General features: G+C 35.9%; 1 protein-coding gene across 1 annotated transcript in view; it reads right to left on the minus strand.

Annotated features, from left to right (window-relative positions):
* The window catches only part of LOC142349388 (serine/threonine-protein kinase ULK1-like), a 59,111-nt gene that overhangs the window by 14,161 nt on the left and 27,091 nt on the right, over positions 1–17,859 (minus strand). Inside the window, exons 7-9 of the mRNA XM_075400904.1 lie at positions 12,148–12,309; positions 11,595–11,669; positions 5,719–5,808 (exon numbers count right to left, since the gene is read on the minus strand). Coding sequence (XP_075257019.1) covers positions 5,719–5,808; positions 11,595–11,669; positions 12,148–12,309 — 327 coding nt within the window. The remainder of the gene's footprint in view (positions 1–5,718; positions 5,809–11,594; positions 11,670–12,147; positions 12,310–17,859) is intronic.

Raw genomic sequence — 17,859 nt, forward strand, 5'->3', positions numbered from 1 at the left:
TTTGAGTGTTTTTGTTGTTGTTCTCATAGTCATAAGACTTATTGTGATGCTTTATTGATTAGATATCAATGACAAATATCTTTTTCCTCCCACCGGAGCATATTGGAGTATAATTATTGACTTCCGTTGGAAGCTATTGAAATTAATGGCTGTTAAGTCCTTAAAAATCGTTTTTTCGTAAATTTTTTTAAACATTAACCACTCTTAAATTTTTTTCGTGATTTGTTAGTCAGTCTCAGTAATTATAGAACCCCTTTTTGTTCCACTGCATACGATAACAATTTGGTTTCCGTTTTTGTCTTCTACGTAATAGTTTCAAGACATCAATGCAACGGGTTTTCATAATTTTTTAATTTCTAGATAATTTTTCTTATTTTTGGTTCTTTTTGAAGTCTTATCAAATTGTTCTAATACAGATAGTTCCCATTGGTTTAAGGAAGACGTTCAATGGATCATAGATAAAGTTTTCAGAGTAGAGTTTATGATTTAAGTTGCTTCGACAGTTTCTTCAGGCATTTTTATACTGAATTTTTTGTTTTTGCCTGTATTTGTTGTCGTTTTCATAGTTAATGACATGTGGTAAAGGTTTATTGATGAAATATGAAATGCAAACAATTTTGTTGTCCCATCAATTTAGCGAACTTACTGGCTTCCGTTGAAAGCTATTGAATTTTATGGCGTTGATACTACGAGTTTTCTCAAAAGTTTCGTGGTTCAAATGTATTTGTTCATATTTGGTGATTTTTTGAAGTTATTTTGTTAAAAAAGAAGAATCACCTTCCTGTTAAAAAAAGAAAGATTTGGGACCAGAAAAGTTTTTATTGAAAAGTTCACTTTTTTATACCTTCGACACTTTTCTGGCTCAATTTTTTCCTGAACTTGCTGTTTTTTTGTTCTTTAGGTAGCCGCAAATTGCTGACCGGTCACATAAGCTCGTAATTGAGGATTGAATGACTGATGTTACCCGACGCACGCAGTTTGTAGCAAACAGTTTTAAAGTTTATGATTTACATTTTCATTTTTTTTTTCAAATTTTTCAGTTTTTGTTGTTCTCTTCGTCAACTTGTAACTTATTTTCATCATTGAGAGGTCCCGTCCAATTTCGTGCATTGCAAAAAAAACATATTTACTTAAAAAATTGGTCACTGACGTTTTTTTAGTGGACAATATGCGTTTTTATAAACGCTTTTTGAGTTGTCAGTTTTGGGTTTTTTTCTCTTCTTTCAACACAATCGCGTAATAACAGATCCCAATGGTTTTCAAATGTGGCCCAGGTAAACATAGTTAACATCTCAGTATAAATTCTTTAGCTGAAATAGTAGAAAAAACAATTGAATTAAAAGTATAAACTATTCAGATCATAGCTAATGATATTAATGGCATCAATAGTTTGTGTTTTCGCAAATCGTTTGTAATTTTTTGAGATGTTCTGCATCTTTAGTCTGTTTCAGTGGCTAAGTCTAACCAAAGACAGGTCTCTTTGGTTTCGTAACAACTTTTTACAAATTTGTCAAAGTTCATTTAGTTAAAAGCTATTGCTTTTAAAGACTTTTGAAATATCTTGGTTTAAAAAATTTTAATAAATTTTCAAAATTCTCCTCATTATTCGTTCTGTTTGTCGACTGGTCACCTGGTCTCATTAAGAACAATTTCCATCTGCTGTTTAGTTAGGAAATAGTAAATTTGTGTAGTTAAGGTTTTATCTGACTGCGTTTTGACGTGGTTATTAGGTTTTTTTTAGTTTTTAAATTCAGTTTTTCCGTGAAATTTTTGTTTTTGCTAATTTTGTGTTTTTTTTCTCGTAATTTCTTTAACGGCAGATCTCGTTAGCGCTTTAATGAGGCATGGCATTATGTAATTCAATAGATGGTTAGATTGTGTAACGATTGTTTTAAACTCAAATATCTATTTTTGTTATGTCATTTGGTTGACGATTAAGTAAAGAAAGTTGATAAGCTCGGGTCGGAACGTCATGTGCGAACGCACATTAACGAGCCTCCTAGTCATTTTGATGCTCGTTATAATTCCTTTGTCGCCACTATGTTTCGAAAACATAAGTAAAATTTCTTCTTTTTTGTTTATTTTTTGCCTTTTATTTGCATTCACTGATTTCTTTTAAAAGCTAATGTGTTTTTTGAAGCTCATAAAATTAATTTTTCGCTATGGTTTTGAGCAATTTTTGCAATATTTTTTTTTCTGAAAAATAAGACTAAAATTAGAATTTTTAAGGCATTTTTATGTTTTTTTCATTATAAATTGTGCACTGAAAAATAGCAACTACTTTGTCAACTAAGGGCTGTTTGAATAACGTTAATCATAGCAAGGTTTTTGGTTTTCTTTCTATTTTGGCGATCGTAATAGGGCTTATCCTGTTATTTTTATTTTTAACTTTGTCAGACACAAATTTGTTTCTCTCGTCCTAGTTTATCCCGTTTTTCAACATTTCGCCTGAAATCAATGAGTTTTCCAGGCTAACCTCAATCTTCGGTGAACCCACTCAGTTGAAATTAAAAGAGATTTTTGTCAGCAGAAAACCTATAATAAGCCGAGTAAATATGAAGAAAGGAAACGAGAAAAAATTCAAAAGATCAATTTTTGAATGCGCGTTACTTAAAATTTCTTTTAGTTGGTCTCAGTTAACAGGTCTAATGTCAATAGGTGCTCATGACATTTGGAAGAATGAACATTTTTTTGGAGGCTTGACCCAGCCTTTAGACCAAATAGAACAGTCCAGGCAAACGAGCACCTACTTTTGGGCTTATTTTATAACAAAACGATTAAATGGATTTCATTTTCTTTTCCTTGCTTTGATTCCAATCGGGGTCACGATAATCAATCATCAGCTTGTTTATTGTTGGCTAGTCAGCCAGGAAGTTTTTTCTGGAATAAAGTATTTCTCATCAATTTGAACTCGACTTTTTTCAAAGGCGTTGTTTTACATGGAATCTAAACAACAGAAGTCTTTTTAATAATTGAAATATGTTTTGTGAAGATAATTGTGTTAATATTATTTGCGTAGGAAACATTTATATTTTGAAAAATTTAAACGATATTTTTTGCTATTTTTAATTCAGATTCTAGCATAACATTTAGAATCGATGCATTTTTGGCATTGATTATGCCTTAGAAAACCAGATAGTTTAGCACAGAACAACTTTTCAATGCTCAATGTAAAGGTACGTTTAGGAAAATTTTTCAAATCTGCACTCTGGTTTTTTGAATTAATACTCTCCACTCGTAAATCAGTGTTGCCTGCTCAGCGCTCATAAATTTCTGCCCATTCACTTAAAAAATGTTACTTGATAGATGAGATCACTTTCTGTGCGAAGCGCAGCCAATTACCCTCCTCCTTGTTTTTGAAAGTAGAAGTTTAATCAAAGTTTTTTACTTGTGCAATCGAGCAATTTGGTATTTATCACTTCAAATTAGGATATTAACCATGAGTTATAAGATTTACAAGGTTTCTTCTAGCACTTCTTTTTTGTAAAACCATTAATTTTTAGAAATTCGCACTTCTTCATAAGATATCAGTTTGGAAAAAACACATAGCTGAAAAATTTTGCAATGCGACAGGTTTTAAGTGATACGGCTTATGTTTTTGTACCATTAGTAAATCAGAGTTTTTTAAATTGATACAAGAAAACATGTCAAGAGAAGATACAATTACATCCCTAACAACGCAGCTAATATCTTCTGTCGTGATCCACTAAAGGAACTTGCAACTGTTAGTCACCAAAAACAATCAAAAAAGTTTAACTAGCTAAAATAGTATCTTAAAAGTAATGCAATTCAACATCCTCTAAAAGTTAAATATATACGTAAATATGGATACAAAAACAGAGGATTTTTTTAAATTTACAGATAAGCATAAAGTGTAATGAAAATTTCTCTTATTTAGATTACAAAATTTCCATTTATCTCCTTTCCGTCTCTCTTTCTGTTTCAGTTGTTTGAAAATTTTTCATTCATTGCATGAAAAAATTACCTAACAGCCCATCGATTACTTAATTCAGATAACTTTTTTAAATTTTTCATTTCACATTTTATTTAATTACTGAGAAGCTGAGTAAAATCAGAAACGATGCCATAATCCACCAAATCTCACGTCTGAAATACCGAACATGCAGATTTTAAGAAACCAATTATATCAAAGCTTTCTTATGTCCCAGTTCCACTATACCGACGATTGCTTACGTTTGAGGCAAAAAAAACTGAACATAACGACGACATCTTTTGTGGAAAACTGAGCATATTAAATATTGCTTACGTCATTTTTATTCAGTCTTTGGGACTAGGGTATCTTCGACATCTTTTCCTAAAATTGATTGAAACAGAGTTACGAAAAAAGTTCTGAAAGTTGAAAAATTGAGTACAGTTGTTCTATCGAATTTTGAGAAATTTTGTAGTGTTGTATGAAGATGAGAACTCAAAATGTTTCTGCTTGACGTTTGCATATTTTTCCTTAAATTGTTTTTAAATAATAAATTTTAAGCTAATTTTACCTTTTCATATAAAATGATCAATTAATGTGAATGTTTCCTAAGATTCCGATTAACACAAAATGATACTAATGATACAAAACAATAAATCTTTACCAAGTTCCTGACGTTTTTGTGATCTACAATTATCATAAATATTAGATTTAACTTCCATTTAAAACTTTTTTTCAGTCCATCTTTGCATAGCTCTTAGCCAATTTTTATCTTTAGACAGAGTTCCCAATCTTACCCGGGTAGAAGAATAATCGAACGATTAATTTAATATAACTGAATTAATTTAATATAACCGAAAAGCTGATTCATTTTTTTGTAAGTTCTACCTCAAGGCCTTCATTTTTAAACACACGACACAACATTGCAACTGTTAATGAGCGAAGAAAGTGAGTTCTTGTGAAAATTTATTAATCAATTGTTCCTTCTAGACAGTTGTACCATCAAATCCTGAATGAAAGATTGGTCATAAAATCCTAAATGTCTGCGCCCAAAAAAGGGGACAGCTCTTCAAGGATGATTTGCTTTAAACTCAGCCCTTGAAATAGTTGTTGATAAATTTGAAGAGAAAATTGAAGAAGAAACTGAACTACTGGGACTCTGGAATAATCAAAGGAACCAAAGGAATATAGCTTGTAAGTGCATTTGGAAATCAAAAATTGACTTGATTCAAATTTAACAATGAGTATTATAAACGAAACCACTCAAATGAGTATTAATTTAAAGATATAGATTTTTGATACATTATATTTACTTTGATCAGTTGTACCTTTCACATTTTCTTTCTCCCATATCCGCGTCACTGTTGAATACACTCAAAGGCAAGATATATCTAAAAACTTAATCGTACCTTTGAACTCTATTTTCATTAGACTGTCTAAACAAACTATTGGACGTTTTTGCTCTAATAATGTTTATATTGTTACGAACTTGTCTTTGTCGATTATAGATGGTCAAAGGAAACAGGTGATGGGATCGATGGTACTGAAATTATAGCAACTAATTGAAGAAATTAATTTTTAAGATTCTATCTAAATAAAGTGGTGAAAATTTGTAACATGGTGAGTTTTAATATTTTTCCTGGTGTCGGGTTTTGTAACATTAAATGAACTGAATTGAATGTCTTGTTACATGTTATAGGATGAGCACAACCTATCCTCGGCCCAAGTCCCGAACCTCTTTAACGGATTCTATTTGTGAAAAAATGAAAAGAGAAAAATGTTCTTACTTGCATTGACAATGACATCCACCTTTTGCTTGGTCAGATCTCCTTTGACCAAACAGACTCTCTTACGCAGAGCAGCTGCTGATTTAGTCGCTAGAACAATTACAGAACGATAAACTTTTTGACAGCAACTAGGATTTCCTCTGGTTATACCATACTGACCGAATCGCCTATCGGGAAAGTTAGTTACGTAGTTTATATCGTAACGTCTCCAAGTTGTCCAACAAATTTGGGAGCGGAAGTTGAAGTAAGATTTTACCCATCCCCATAATTTTTGTACAGTTACTGTAATTGATCGGCGTTTTATAATGGTGCTAATTTTAACCAGTTGACAGAAAATTGGTGCTTAGGAATGACTCAAGTGCCGAAAAAAAGGAAATTACGAGAACTGGGCCCTCGAATGCATTTTAAATGGTAATCATATGATAACCGAAGACCGATAAGGAAAAATTATACGCACCTTGTTCAATTTTGACGAACTCTGATATGTTTGATTTTTGGCACTCGCCACCAATTAAAAAAAATCGAAATGCAAACGATTATTAACCACAAATGTCCAAGAGATAAATTTTTGGCTTGCAACTGGCCCCAACAAAATAGTCCTAAATATTTTCACCCTAAAGATCTTAAAACCATGGTCACGAGTTAAGACCTTTGGAAAATTTGAGCCAATCGGGGAAAACATGGGAGAGTATCCGCAGTCATTTTCGTGCAACATTGAGACTGAGATCAATTAATATTGTAGTATTGTGCCTATGGATGATATTTCCGGAAAAATAATAATATTTACAATTTTGAAATCCCAATTTTTACTAAGATTCCTCGATCACCAGGAAGGTCAATTTTTAAGCTTTCAAGAAATTTATTTTTGACTTTTCTCAACTATGGGTAGTTGCCTGAAGTGGTTATATAGAAAGTGAAGACCAATTTTCTTAGCTTCAGATTAAATGCATTTCCTGAAAGAAATCGCGATAAACACAGAGTCTTATGACGTAGATTGATTGATTCTTTCACTGTGCGGTTGATCTTGATAACGAATATGGAGCGATATGAGTTTTCAAATTAATCTTTAATGTTAACTAAACATTAATGGAGATGACATGTGCTTTAAGTGAAAAACCAAAGAAATATTGAACGCTGAGCAAGGATCGACAGTACTTAAGAAAGTAAGAAAGAATAGTAGAGCAATGGCTGCTGGCTCAGTAAATCTCCTTCATTTCTTCTTTCCAAAAGTGACAGATCTGAAACGTAACTTTATCTGTTTGCTTACGAGATTAAGATTTGTTTGATAAAGAAAACAGAAGTTTGGGCGTAGTAAGATTAGCATTGTAGGTACAACCGAGAGAGACAGAAAAAAGCGAAACAACTTGATCATTGCGTGATTTTTGTTACAACAGTTTGTTTAGTAACTATAAGTTGTTTCAAAATTTTATGAATACAAAAACATGATAATGAGTAATTGAATTAATTGATTTCAGCGAAGCGATACTCAAGTTTTGCAGCAATAATAGTAAATTTTACTATATATTGTCTCAAAATAAATCTTTCAAGATAGTGCAAGTATGTTTATTAACTCTTCCCATTTGATTGCTAGTTTTAGACCTACTGACTTATCGCAAACAAAATTTTAGAGACAATCTTAATTGAACTCAGCGTACACAAGCGGCAGAGAACATTTAGCAAAGTATCAGTGTAGCGATTTTTTTAGCCATTCAAAACATCTGTTTTGCTTTATTTAATCGCTCTGCTGGGCAACAATTTCCCCTCAATGCTCATCCTAGCAAAATTTTTGTGAAAGACATTTGCGCTCATGTGGGCCTGACTTTTGTCTTACATTTTGCTCTTGAATGACCGTCAGTTTGTTTTTTGGGCTAATGTTAGCAAATCCACAAAAAAGATGACAAGTGCACATTTACCTCACGGACTTCATTTACAACTGGTTTGATTATGTGCAATTGGTGCAGCAGTTATCCTCACGATGATTGAAAAAATTTAGAATTATTGAAGGCCTGAACATCACTTAAGCTCGGACGTTATGCTTAGACGGACGGAAGAAGAGTTGACGAAACGGTTCCCTACAAACTTGTGTGGTTGGGTTTTGCTTGCTATCAGTGATTCTCCCAGAGCCTCTTGGAGGTCAGAAATCTATGTTGTACTCTAACAGAAATGTTGTACCAGTTTGATCAACAATTGTTTAAAATCTTTTCACTATGAGCAGTTTTATAAACTACTGGTTACAGCGAGTAGGGAGAGTGTCGGTGAGATGATTAACTGAGAGAGAAAAATTTGACCGACAAAATTGAACTAAACGATGGCATTCGTTTGAAATTTTTTCCGAGAAAATCTCAATCAATGAGAAACAGACAGATTTTGCTGTAACTGTTTTGCACAAAACAGCTGATTTACTGAAGAGGTCTGATTGAATCCCGTCTCTAATGGATCAATTCAAGTCAGAAAAGCTTGTAGGTAACCAGGTTTAGGCCAAAAACAAAAAAGTTAGCAAGTCAATATTAGAAAAAATTATGGAGCTCATAACCTTTTTTGAAAAATTTAGTTTTGTGTCCAGTTGCGGGGTTTTTGGAAGCGACACCATTAGTGAAGAGCAGTTCAAAGAACTTAGAGCTGAAAAAAAAACATTGATGGAACAAAAAAGGCTAAATTTCCTAGCGCCAAAGATGAACTTCAAAGACGATCTTGCCGAGAAAAACAGCAATCATGCAAAGAAATTGGTTTCACTATAAAACATCATTGAAAATTATAATAAAATGCTTTTATATTGTCAATAGTAACTGAGGAGCTGCGCGATGATGAACAGTACAATGAAGACTATGAGCTAGAAGATATGTGGGGAACGGATTTCTCGAAAGTAGAGGAATTCAACGTTCGTGATGAACTTATCGAGGCAAGCTTTGACAAGACTTTAACGTCAAAAAAATATCAGGCAACGATGTCAATGAAAGTGACAATCAATTTTACAAAAGCATCAAATGTATCTAGGAACAAATTGTTTAGTGCACGATGATGTCGAAAGCAAGAAGATTAAATAAGACCTTTTGTAGGCCACCAAACTTGACCGACCAGGAACAATTCTGCAATACTCATGGCACTGTGAATGATTTTGAGAAGACATTGGGAATCAATAGAAGCAGTAATTTGGGAGAGAGAGAGAAATGTAAAAATGTTTCTTTATTAGAAGAATATTTATTAAGATTTTCAGGAATGATTTATTTTCGCGGAGTGGTTTATGTTTGGGCTTTGTAATCAAATTACTTTTATTTCAAAAACTTGTTTTCAAAGCACCAAAAATCTCCACAATGGTATTTCGGCAATTGCAACTAATTCTTGTGTTTTCATTGCACTGTACAAATTGAAACTTAAGAATTACAGAAAAACGAAAGTTAAAGAAATTGGAACTAACATTTAAATAATCTCGATGAACCGTATAATTCGAAATCGAAAATAGACAAAGGAGAAATCAAGTTATTTGTGCAGATCAAAATTAGAGTTATGATTTGATTCTCTCAAACTAAGTTGGTACCGAATTTAAAATAAAGATATTATTTGGACCTGATAATCTTACTAAATGCAACACCTTGAAAGTAAACTAAAATTATTATTTGAGGATGTAGGCATGAACAAATGACCTGGAACGCATTTTTCGCAACTTACATAATGCGTACGGATATAAAACCCCTAGAAATCAGGCCACATTTAAGGCCCTTAAAAGTCATTATCTCTAATGATTAGGCTAAATTAATCCCGCAGGACTCAATTATCTCTAGATATGAGAAGATAAGCTAGTATAAATTCGGCTAATTTTTGAGCCTTTTTCATAACACAATTACTTGATTCTAAATTCACTTGCTTGTTATACAACATTTGTTATTCTCAGCGGTAATAGTGTTTCCTTTGTTCGATTTTTCTAACTTCTTAGGATTGTTTGATAGAGTCGGTGTAGACTCAGAGATCGAATAGAGAAATAAAAAGAGTTAGGAGAATTTTTGTAGAGTACACTTAGTTTGATTCTAACTTTGATTTAGTTAGGAATAAGGTCTGTGGTAACTTTGCTCTGAAATTTATAAGTCTGGTGATTTCTTAAGTTAGAGTTTGAGTTTAATTCATAACATAACTTAGCTGCTTAGGAACATATGTGGTTTTATAGAGATCAGTAATTATTAGGTTACATTAAGATCTCCCGGGACTTCGACATCTAGAGAATTAGCGCAGACATCTTCAGGACGAGAGTTTCTAAGAATATCAACCGCCGCCCTCCTTTGGAGACAGACTGAATAAGTGAAGCCACTCTGAGGGTAGGATTGCCTGCTCGTGGAAGACTTGGCGAGCAAAACTAACCCATGTATTATGGATGGGCGAACCAAGTAGACATGTAAGTATGCAGTAAACCTGAAGTACCTTATGGGCAATAGAACTTGCGTTCTTTTTTCAATTGGCTGATACTCGTCTGGCTGGGTTGTGGAATGAACTACGACGAAATTTGCTTCATCTGCAATTTTAATTATCTTTAGGGTCACAGATTGATCTCTCAGTATAACGTAGTTGCATTGAGAACTTGGTATACTTCTAAATCACAGTACCGCCTATTTTATAATTGTTTTCCTTTTTCCATACACTTAGCTTATAGTTGAGGCTAGAGAACCCTGAATCCAACTATATCATTACAATTTTAAACATGCTGCTGCCTCCAATCTGAATCTTAGGACTAATAGAAGGGCCTGGTATAGCCCTCTCTGTTATATAGGGTAATAGGCTTTGCGAAGTTACCACTAATCTAGTTCTCTGTTTTTTTGAATATTTGAGTATATACAAATTGTTGGGATTTGATTAGGGAATCGCCCCACCCCAGTTTTTCAAATTCTACATGGACAAAGAGTTTGTTTTCAGTCTTTTGGACTAAATGAGAAACAAATATGGAAAACAAAGCTATGCCTTGCTATGTGAAAATAATCCATTTTTGGATTTTTTACATGAAACAAAAGAACGGGCATTTTTTCCACATCAAGTTACAATTTTTAAACGAAATTCGTAAGGAAAAGACTTTCAATTAAGAAATTGGCCTATTAAAACTGTAGAAATTGTTTGCCTTCGAGATACCCTCTGCAGGTGACGCAAGATACTTGTCTTCATGTACTATCTGAAGTTGCAATTTTGTACCAGCTCTCTTCGAACTAATTAAGAGCCCGTGAACACATAATGATAAAGAAAAATTATATTTCCTCTTTTTCAAACATACAATAAAGACGTATTGTATAAAGTAGTAAAGACGGAATGAAGATGACAGTTGACAGTCTTCTTTTTAGGACTGTCATCTGTTTTCGGAGGAAACAATTTTAATTGGATCAAATCATTCTTTTGAGCGTTTTGTTGTTAACTATTCAAGACCTAATTTAAATTCCAAATATCTTAAGATCCCTGATATACGTAAATGCTTCTATGCATCGCATCTTTCTAAACTCAATTAGCAGTCTGATGGATTTTTATTCAAAGAATTAACAATTAGATTTTTGTTTCTTTTTTTAAAAAAAAGTGTGACACTGTTAAAGGGATGGTGGAAACTGTGACACGAACGAATGTACCAAGTAGATAAAAGGAGCTTTTAGCCATGTAGTTCAATATTTCAATGCAGCCCATGTTGAGGTCCCAGACCAAAAGTCGTTATGTCCAGACCGTCCCAAACAAATATGTTTATGTCCAGACCACCTCAGACGGAACGTACCCATTTCCAGACTTTCGTGCGTTAAAAAATATTTGTGCGTTCTCGCGTTCTTCGTGCGTTAATCAAAAGACCCCCAATTCCAGACTTTCTTGTGTTCGAAGTTACATATGACGAGACTTTCGTGCAGTTCAGTTTTTCTACTTACACAGTTTTGAATCCTTTGGCTTCGGTGGCGAGAACTGAGAGGCAATGGATCCTTTCGACAGTTTAGCAATAGTCGCTGAAACAAAACAACACAACTCATACAACTAAAAGTAAGGAGTTATAAAAATAACAGATGGAAGACAAAAATCATTGTTTTTGTATGAGATATCAGTGCAACTTCTGTTCTTATCCGTAAAAACTTTCACGTATCAAACCCTGGCTGAAGTTCCAGAAAAAATTGACTTCAGATCAGGCATACTTGTTTTTTCTGAGCTCGCAATTTCATGGTCTTTGTGACCTCCGGAACATGGGATAGTCTGGTGGTCAGCGGACTTGAGGCAATTGAGTTTGGTGAGAGACACTTAAGAGCGCAAAAGGATGTGATCAGGAATGATTTTGAGGAAAACGATGTCCGAGAGCTATATAGCCAAAGAAATTGAATGCCATACTACCAAAAAGTTTGGTTGGTTTTTTTTCTTTTGTTGTATTTTATGGTATAAGTAAATGTAAACGAAACAAATTGGTTCTCCAACGGCTCTTAATGACACACTAACTTTTAGGTTTTGCATTTTTTGCATTGAAGAATTGGTGTTTAGTGACGTCTTCGTAGCTAGCTCTGTCGTCTGGAACAGTCTGTAGCATAATCTCCAGCAGATTCTTCAGAGGAGATGAAACCGGAGGGGGGACACTAATGCTCAAGTCATCCGGAATTATTCCTTAAATATAAAGATTTGTAATTTTGGAAGGTATGAAAATCTTTATTGTTATAACAATTTCGGAACCGATTTCTTTCTCGGTGAACAAAGTGTGTCAAACATCTAGTAAAAGGTGGGACTAGCTATTCAACTATTCTAGGACCTTTTCCACCAAGTGCCGTTTATAACTCCAAAAACAAATAATTTGTGTGTGATACATCGCGAAGTAAAGAACTTAAGAGTTTACACTGAAACTTCGACATATGAAGAAAACTCTATTACCTGATGATGGTGAAGTTGTATTGAATAATAGCTTCTTATTTGAAAAAACTAGTTGCTTCAAATTTGTTCAAACCCCAAATTTATCAGCGTGTACAAAACATAAATTTGGGCGCTGAAATTGACCTTCCCATCATTAATGATAATCATAAACCAGCTCGCCAATCCTCCCTGCAGATATTAATGACAGTGTCTCAGGTTGGGAAAACAAAGTTTTAAGTGCAAAAAATTGCTGTAGTACTTGCCATATACGGAAAGGAGAAAAATTTTTTCATACATGAGGTGTAAATTAATCTATATCAAGTAATCTATATTTAGACCGATCTGTAGATTTTATTACTGATATAGACTATAAAAACCCGTCAACCGAAAGACAACTATTGGATCCGTAGAAAGCTGAACCCTGCACTGCGAAGAATAATTTTTTGTAGCAATGTTATTGCGCAGAGAATAAAGAGGACAAATTGAACAACAGTTATTCCATTTTTGATTAACGGTTACAAATTTATTTTTTAGTATGCACAACCAAAAAGCTCATCTGAAGTGTTGGAGCCTAATGAACAATAGGAAACTATTAGACACTACTTTTATAAACATAAGATTAAAACCTTAAAACTACCAACTACATTTCCCAAGGAGCGAGTAAAAAAAGTAGAAAAGCCAAAATTTCTGTACGTTATCCAAAGCGTAGGAGAGTCTGATGACAAGATGCTAGCACAACTTAAAGAAAAATCTAGCCTCTGTAACATCTAAAAGCCTATAACAGCAAACAACTCCGAGGTAGATTGGAGAAAGTAAAAAATATCTCTGATTTGAGAGACACTGGGACAAGACTAATAGGTGGCTTAAAAAAAACAACTATGTTTCTTTGTGAAATGACAAAAAACTTACAGTTCTGAAGTCATTCAATTGCCTTTGCAAGCTGTTCATTAGGTTTAAAACTGCAAATAAGAGATGCAGTGGGGTTTAACTTCAAAAAGACCTATAAAAACCAAATAAAAAATGGTCTTAAGGAAGCGTTAACTTGTGCAGTAGATGTGGAGGCTAGCCACACAGCAGCAAGCCGTGTCCGGTTTCAAAAATGAAATGTAGCACCTGAGAAAAAAACGGTGCCTTTCTAAAAGATGGAGAGGAATAAATGAGCTTAAATAAGGTCAGTTTAAGCAACACAACAACTTTTTTTGCTGAGAAGAAGATAAGCTATGCAGTCAAACATCTTCCGAAGCAGAAATTGAATTGAATTAGATACGGGAAAACTTGTTATACATGTCAGTAACATGGAAGTAAAGTACAGTGAAGAACATTAAATAAGAATGCCCGTTGATACCGGTGCTGAGAGTAGCCTGATATCATCTTTCATCTGAAGTGAGCTCGGAAAACGTCAGTTTGGGGGAAAATCGGACGTCGTGATAGTTGTAAATAGATGCTCCAGGGATCACTAACATTTGATTTTGAGTAGAACTGAAGTAAGTATAAACAACTACCACTAGCAGTCGCACTAAAATAAGTTGGGCTACTTGGGAGAGACACACTACTCCCAGAAAGCGTCAACGCAGTGTGTTATGAGAGACTGCCTGCAGTAAGAAGACACAATGCGCATGTGAATCACCTTCCGAGATTACAGTCAACGTTCTGCAAGCCCTGAAAAAGATTTTTACTTTTGGAAAATAGGGTGAATGAAAGAATTGAGACGCTGGTACGATCAGGCATTCTGTAGCTTGTTGAACCTGGTGTTGTCACTGGTTTATCAACAGTAGTTTTTCATCGAGGAAAAATCGAGTTCTAAGACTGTACGTGGACATCATAGTTTATAATAATGGCTCATTTTTGGGCGATGTCTATCCAATCCTAGTCATAGAAGCAATTTTCAAAGTCTCGATGCTGCCTCATACATTGCAAAGTCAATCTATCAGAGGAATATTTTCAAATTGAATTTGACTAGGATGAAAATAAATATCTGTAATCACCATATCTCAAGGACTGTTCAAGATGTGTAATCTGCTTCGGGGCTTGAATAGTTCTTCATTGATTTTCCTGAATTCCGTCGACTCGACTCTCAAACAAATCAGGGTTGTGCTTGTCTTCAACGACGATGGACTGAAATATGGAACAACAAAGAAACATTATAGGAAACTAATGCCTGCAGCCGAAAGTCGGCTACATGACAAAAATTTTGCAGTCAACGAATTGAAATTCAACACATAACAAGTCTCAAGCGTTATTTTCCTTGGTTACTTTGTTTCAAAAGAAAGAATAGCACCCGATCCTAAGAATGTTGAGAAAAATCGAAAATGGGAGACCATCATCAAACATCAAACAACTTGATTCCTTTGTAAATATCGGCAGTCTCTTAGAGTAAAAAAAACAATATTTGACTATGAAGATGTTGCCATTGAACAAAAATGGAAAAGACGACTTCAGATGGTAGAAAGAAGAGCTATGAGTTTTTAAAAACATCAAAAGTGAATTATTTGCTATCCAACATATTCGGCCTTTCAATTTGACAAAAAAAGCAATCGTTATAACTGAGGCCTCAGAAAAAGCAACAGCTAAGGTTCATTCAGGGTTAACAGAAAGGATACACTGTGATGTGCGTTACCCAAAAATTGTCACTAGCCAAGCAAAATTACTCCAATATTGAGCGCAGCGCGCTAGCATTCGTTTTTGTAGTTACAAGATAGAAACATTTCCTGCTCGGAAGGGATGTCACTATACAGACTGACCACAAACCTCCCAAATATCTTTTGCACCAGACGAAGAGATCCCGGAGACAGCATCAGCAGGAATCACAAGATGGGAAACAACACTGATGGGAGTCGATTTCTATTTGAAATACGCAACCGGAGAATAATTCTTTGAGCAGACTACACTTTAACGACGACGATGACAGTGATCAAGTCCTCGTCCAAGTCGTTGAATTCGTCAACACAAGAATCGGTGAAAAAGAGAAAACTCCACCCACCAAACGATGAGAAAAAATGAAAACGCTGCTGAACCGTCCAACGTTTGTTTTTGTGGTTTAGGCTCAATTTTTCTTATGGATTTCCCATATCTAATTGAGTCTGAATAGGATGTCCAGTTACAAATATTTTGTGACCGGAGAAGGAATCCTCCATTAAAGCTTCACAACTTGTGTAAGATTTTGAACTTTATTAGGCAGCCTATCACGGGAAAACAATAGCGCCCAGATCTCACAATTCGAAAGGTTTAAGTTTGGTGGTTCGTCTTCTTCTTAACAACAATAGATTTCCCGTGTTATGCTCTTGATTGTTCAGAATCTTACAGTGGCGCTCCTGGGTGGGCTTCTTCTTCAGCGAGACACAATAGGGCGAACATCTACGAGTGGTAACCATCTATCGGAACAACGACAGATGCGTGGGGGATGGCAACGATTGGTGTGACTTTGGCTCGAACCCAGGGCAAGTGGCGAGCGAGTACGGCGAGGAGAACGAAATACACAATCGACAGAGGAATGAAGAGATGGAACTGTTGGAGATGGGTAGACAGCTCTACAAAATGTTTCGATCATGTTCTAATGGACGTGTTGTGGATTTGGAGCAAGTAGATCGCTGGATTGCGGATAATGGACTTAACTCAACAAACGTGTTAGAAATGATGCGAGGACAAGGGGAGGCAAACCCATACACTGGTTCCCACACGCAGCCGTGGAACATAGAGGGACGTGAAGCCTATAGAGCACCGACAGTGAGCTTCGCCGAACAGGATGCTGAGACGAAGACCAAACTGGACGAGATAAGTCCCAGACTGCAAGCCATTCAACAAGGCATCCACGCATTTGAAAGACAGGGACCCTATGAGATGGTGGAAGACTTCGCACAACGCGTTCATCTGTGGAGTTTAGAATTGAGTTGCTTGGATGAAGGGGAACGAGATGACATAGCAATCGACGTGATGTGCACAAAGGCTCGCGAGGAATTGAGGGCAGGACTCGGAGCGAGCCACCACTATAGCTATTTCGAAGAAATTGTCTGGGAGCTCCAGAGAATGGAATTAGAAACGGAAATCCTGGTCCCAAATCAGAGACCCGAAGTGATGGCAGCGAGGTGGCGGTGTACCAAACATCGAACGTGTGGTTAACCCATAGCAAAAATGAGGCCCAGCAAGGGAGAGTACTTGAAACTGAAAAACTTGTAGAGGAAGCCGTCTCCTCCAAAGACAGCCGCAATTCCACGGCACAATCAATTCCGAGCACTGAGAGGGAAGTGGAAAAGGGGACTGATGTGACTCTCAACAATCCAGAACTGGAGGACACAGTAGAGGCAAGTGCCGAACCTGGAGTACTAGACATCGACTGGTCCAAGAGTATGGAGCTAGAAGGAAGCGAGCATGAATTGGACTCGCTGATTGAAGACGAGTTAGAAAACTTAACTTTCCAAACACCAGAGGAAGTGGTAGCCGATTTTGCGGAGCGCGTAATTGCTTGGAGCACCAATCTTGCTCTCAACGAGGCGGAAACGGAGTACGCCAGGATTCAAGCACTCTGGCTCAGAACGACAGATCAGATCTACCTTCAATTGCCTAGAGACAGGAACTGGAGCCACATGTCAGATCTAGTGGAAGACATGCAGGTGGTGGAGCGGCAGATCAATGAGAGACTGCAAGAGTCGGTTGAGTGCATCGAATTAGTGGAAACTGAATTAGTAGCAGCTAGTGCAGTCCTGGTGACTGATGAGCCCAAAAACACTGATCAGTGGGACGATCAAAATCAAAGAGGGTCTACTGAAAACATTCTGGGTGACATTGAAGAATCAGAAACGAATTGTTTAGCTCTACTCACCAGTGAGAGGAGAATAAAAACCTACCCCTTTCCTCACAGCGATGAGCGACCGGACAAAGTAGTCACGTTGTGCACTCAAAAATTTCCATTACTGAAAGTAGTGGCAGCAACAGACGGAGACAAACTAGTTTGCGAAAGTCTTGCCTCACAAATTGGCCCGCAAGAAGACAACCCAGGCAATCACAAGACAGCTGGTCCGTCAAAGGAGAAGAAGACAAATGTGAAAGAAAGAAAAGCAAGTAGAGGATGCAAAAAACGATTTAGAGTTTGTCACCAAAAGAAAAAGAGGTCGAGCGCAAGGCAACGCTCCCGGAGCCTACCGCAGAACAAAAAGAGAAACTCAGATTCCGCAATAGGGAACTGCCAATTGCTGAGGTGTTCAGTTTCTGCAATTCTGCAAAAGACTTTGCTCATCTTGACAAAACTGATGGAGATTGTGTTTCTTACGGCTGCCTGGAGCCAAGAACCGCAAAGCTCTTCGAATTGTATTTCAG

This window comes from Convolutriloba macropyga, chromosome 11 (assembly GCF_964194025.1).
Source record: "Convolutriloba macropyga chromosome 11, txConMacr16.3, whole genome shotgun sequence".
In the NCBI taxonomy this organism is placed as follows: Eukaryota; Metazoa; Xenacoelomorpha; order Acoela; family Convolutidae; genus Convolutriloba; species Convolutriloba macropyga.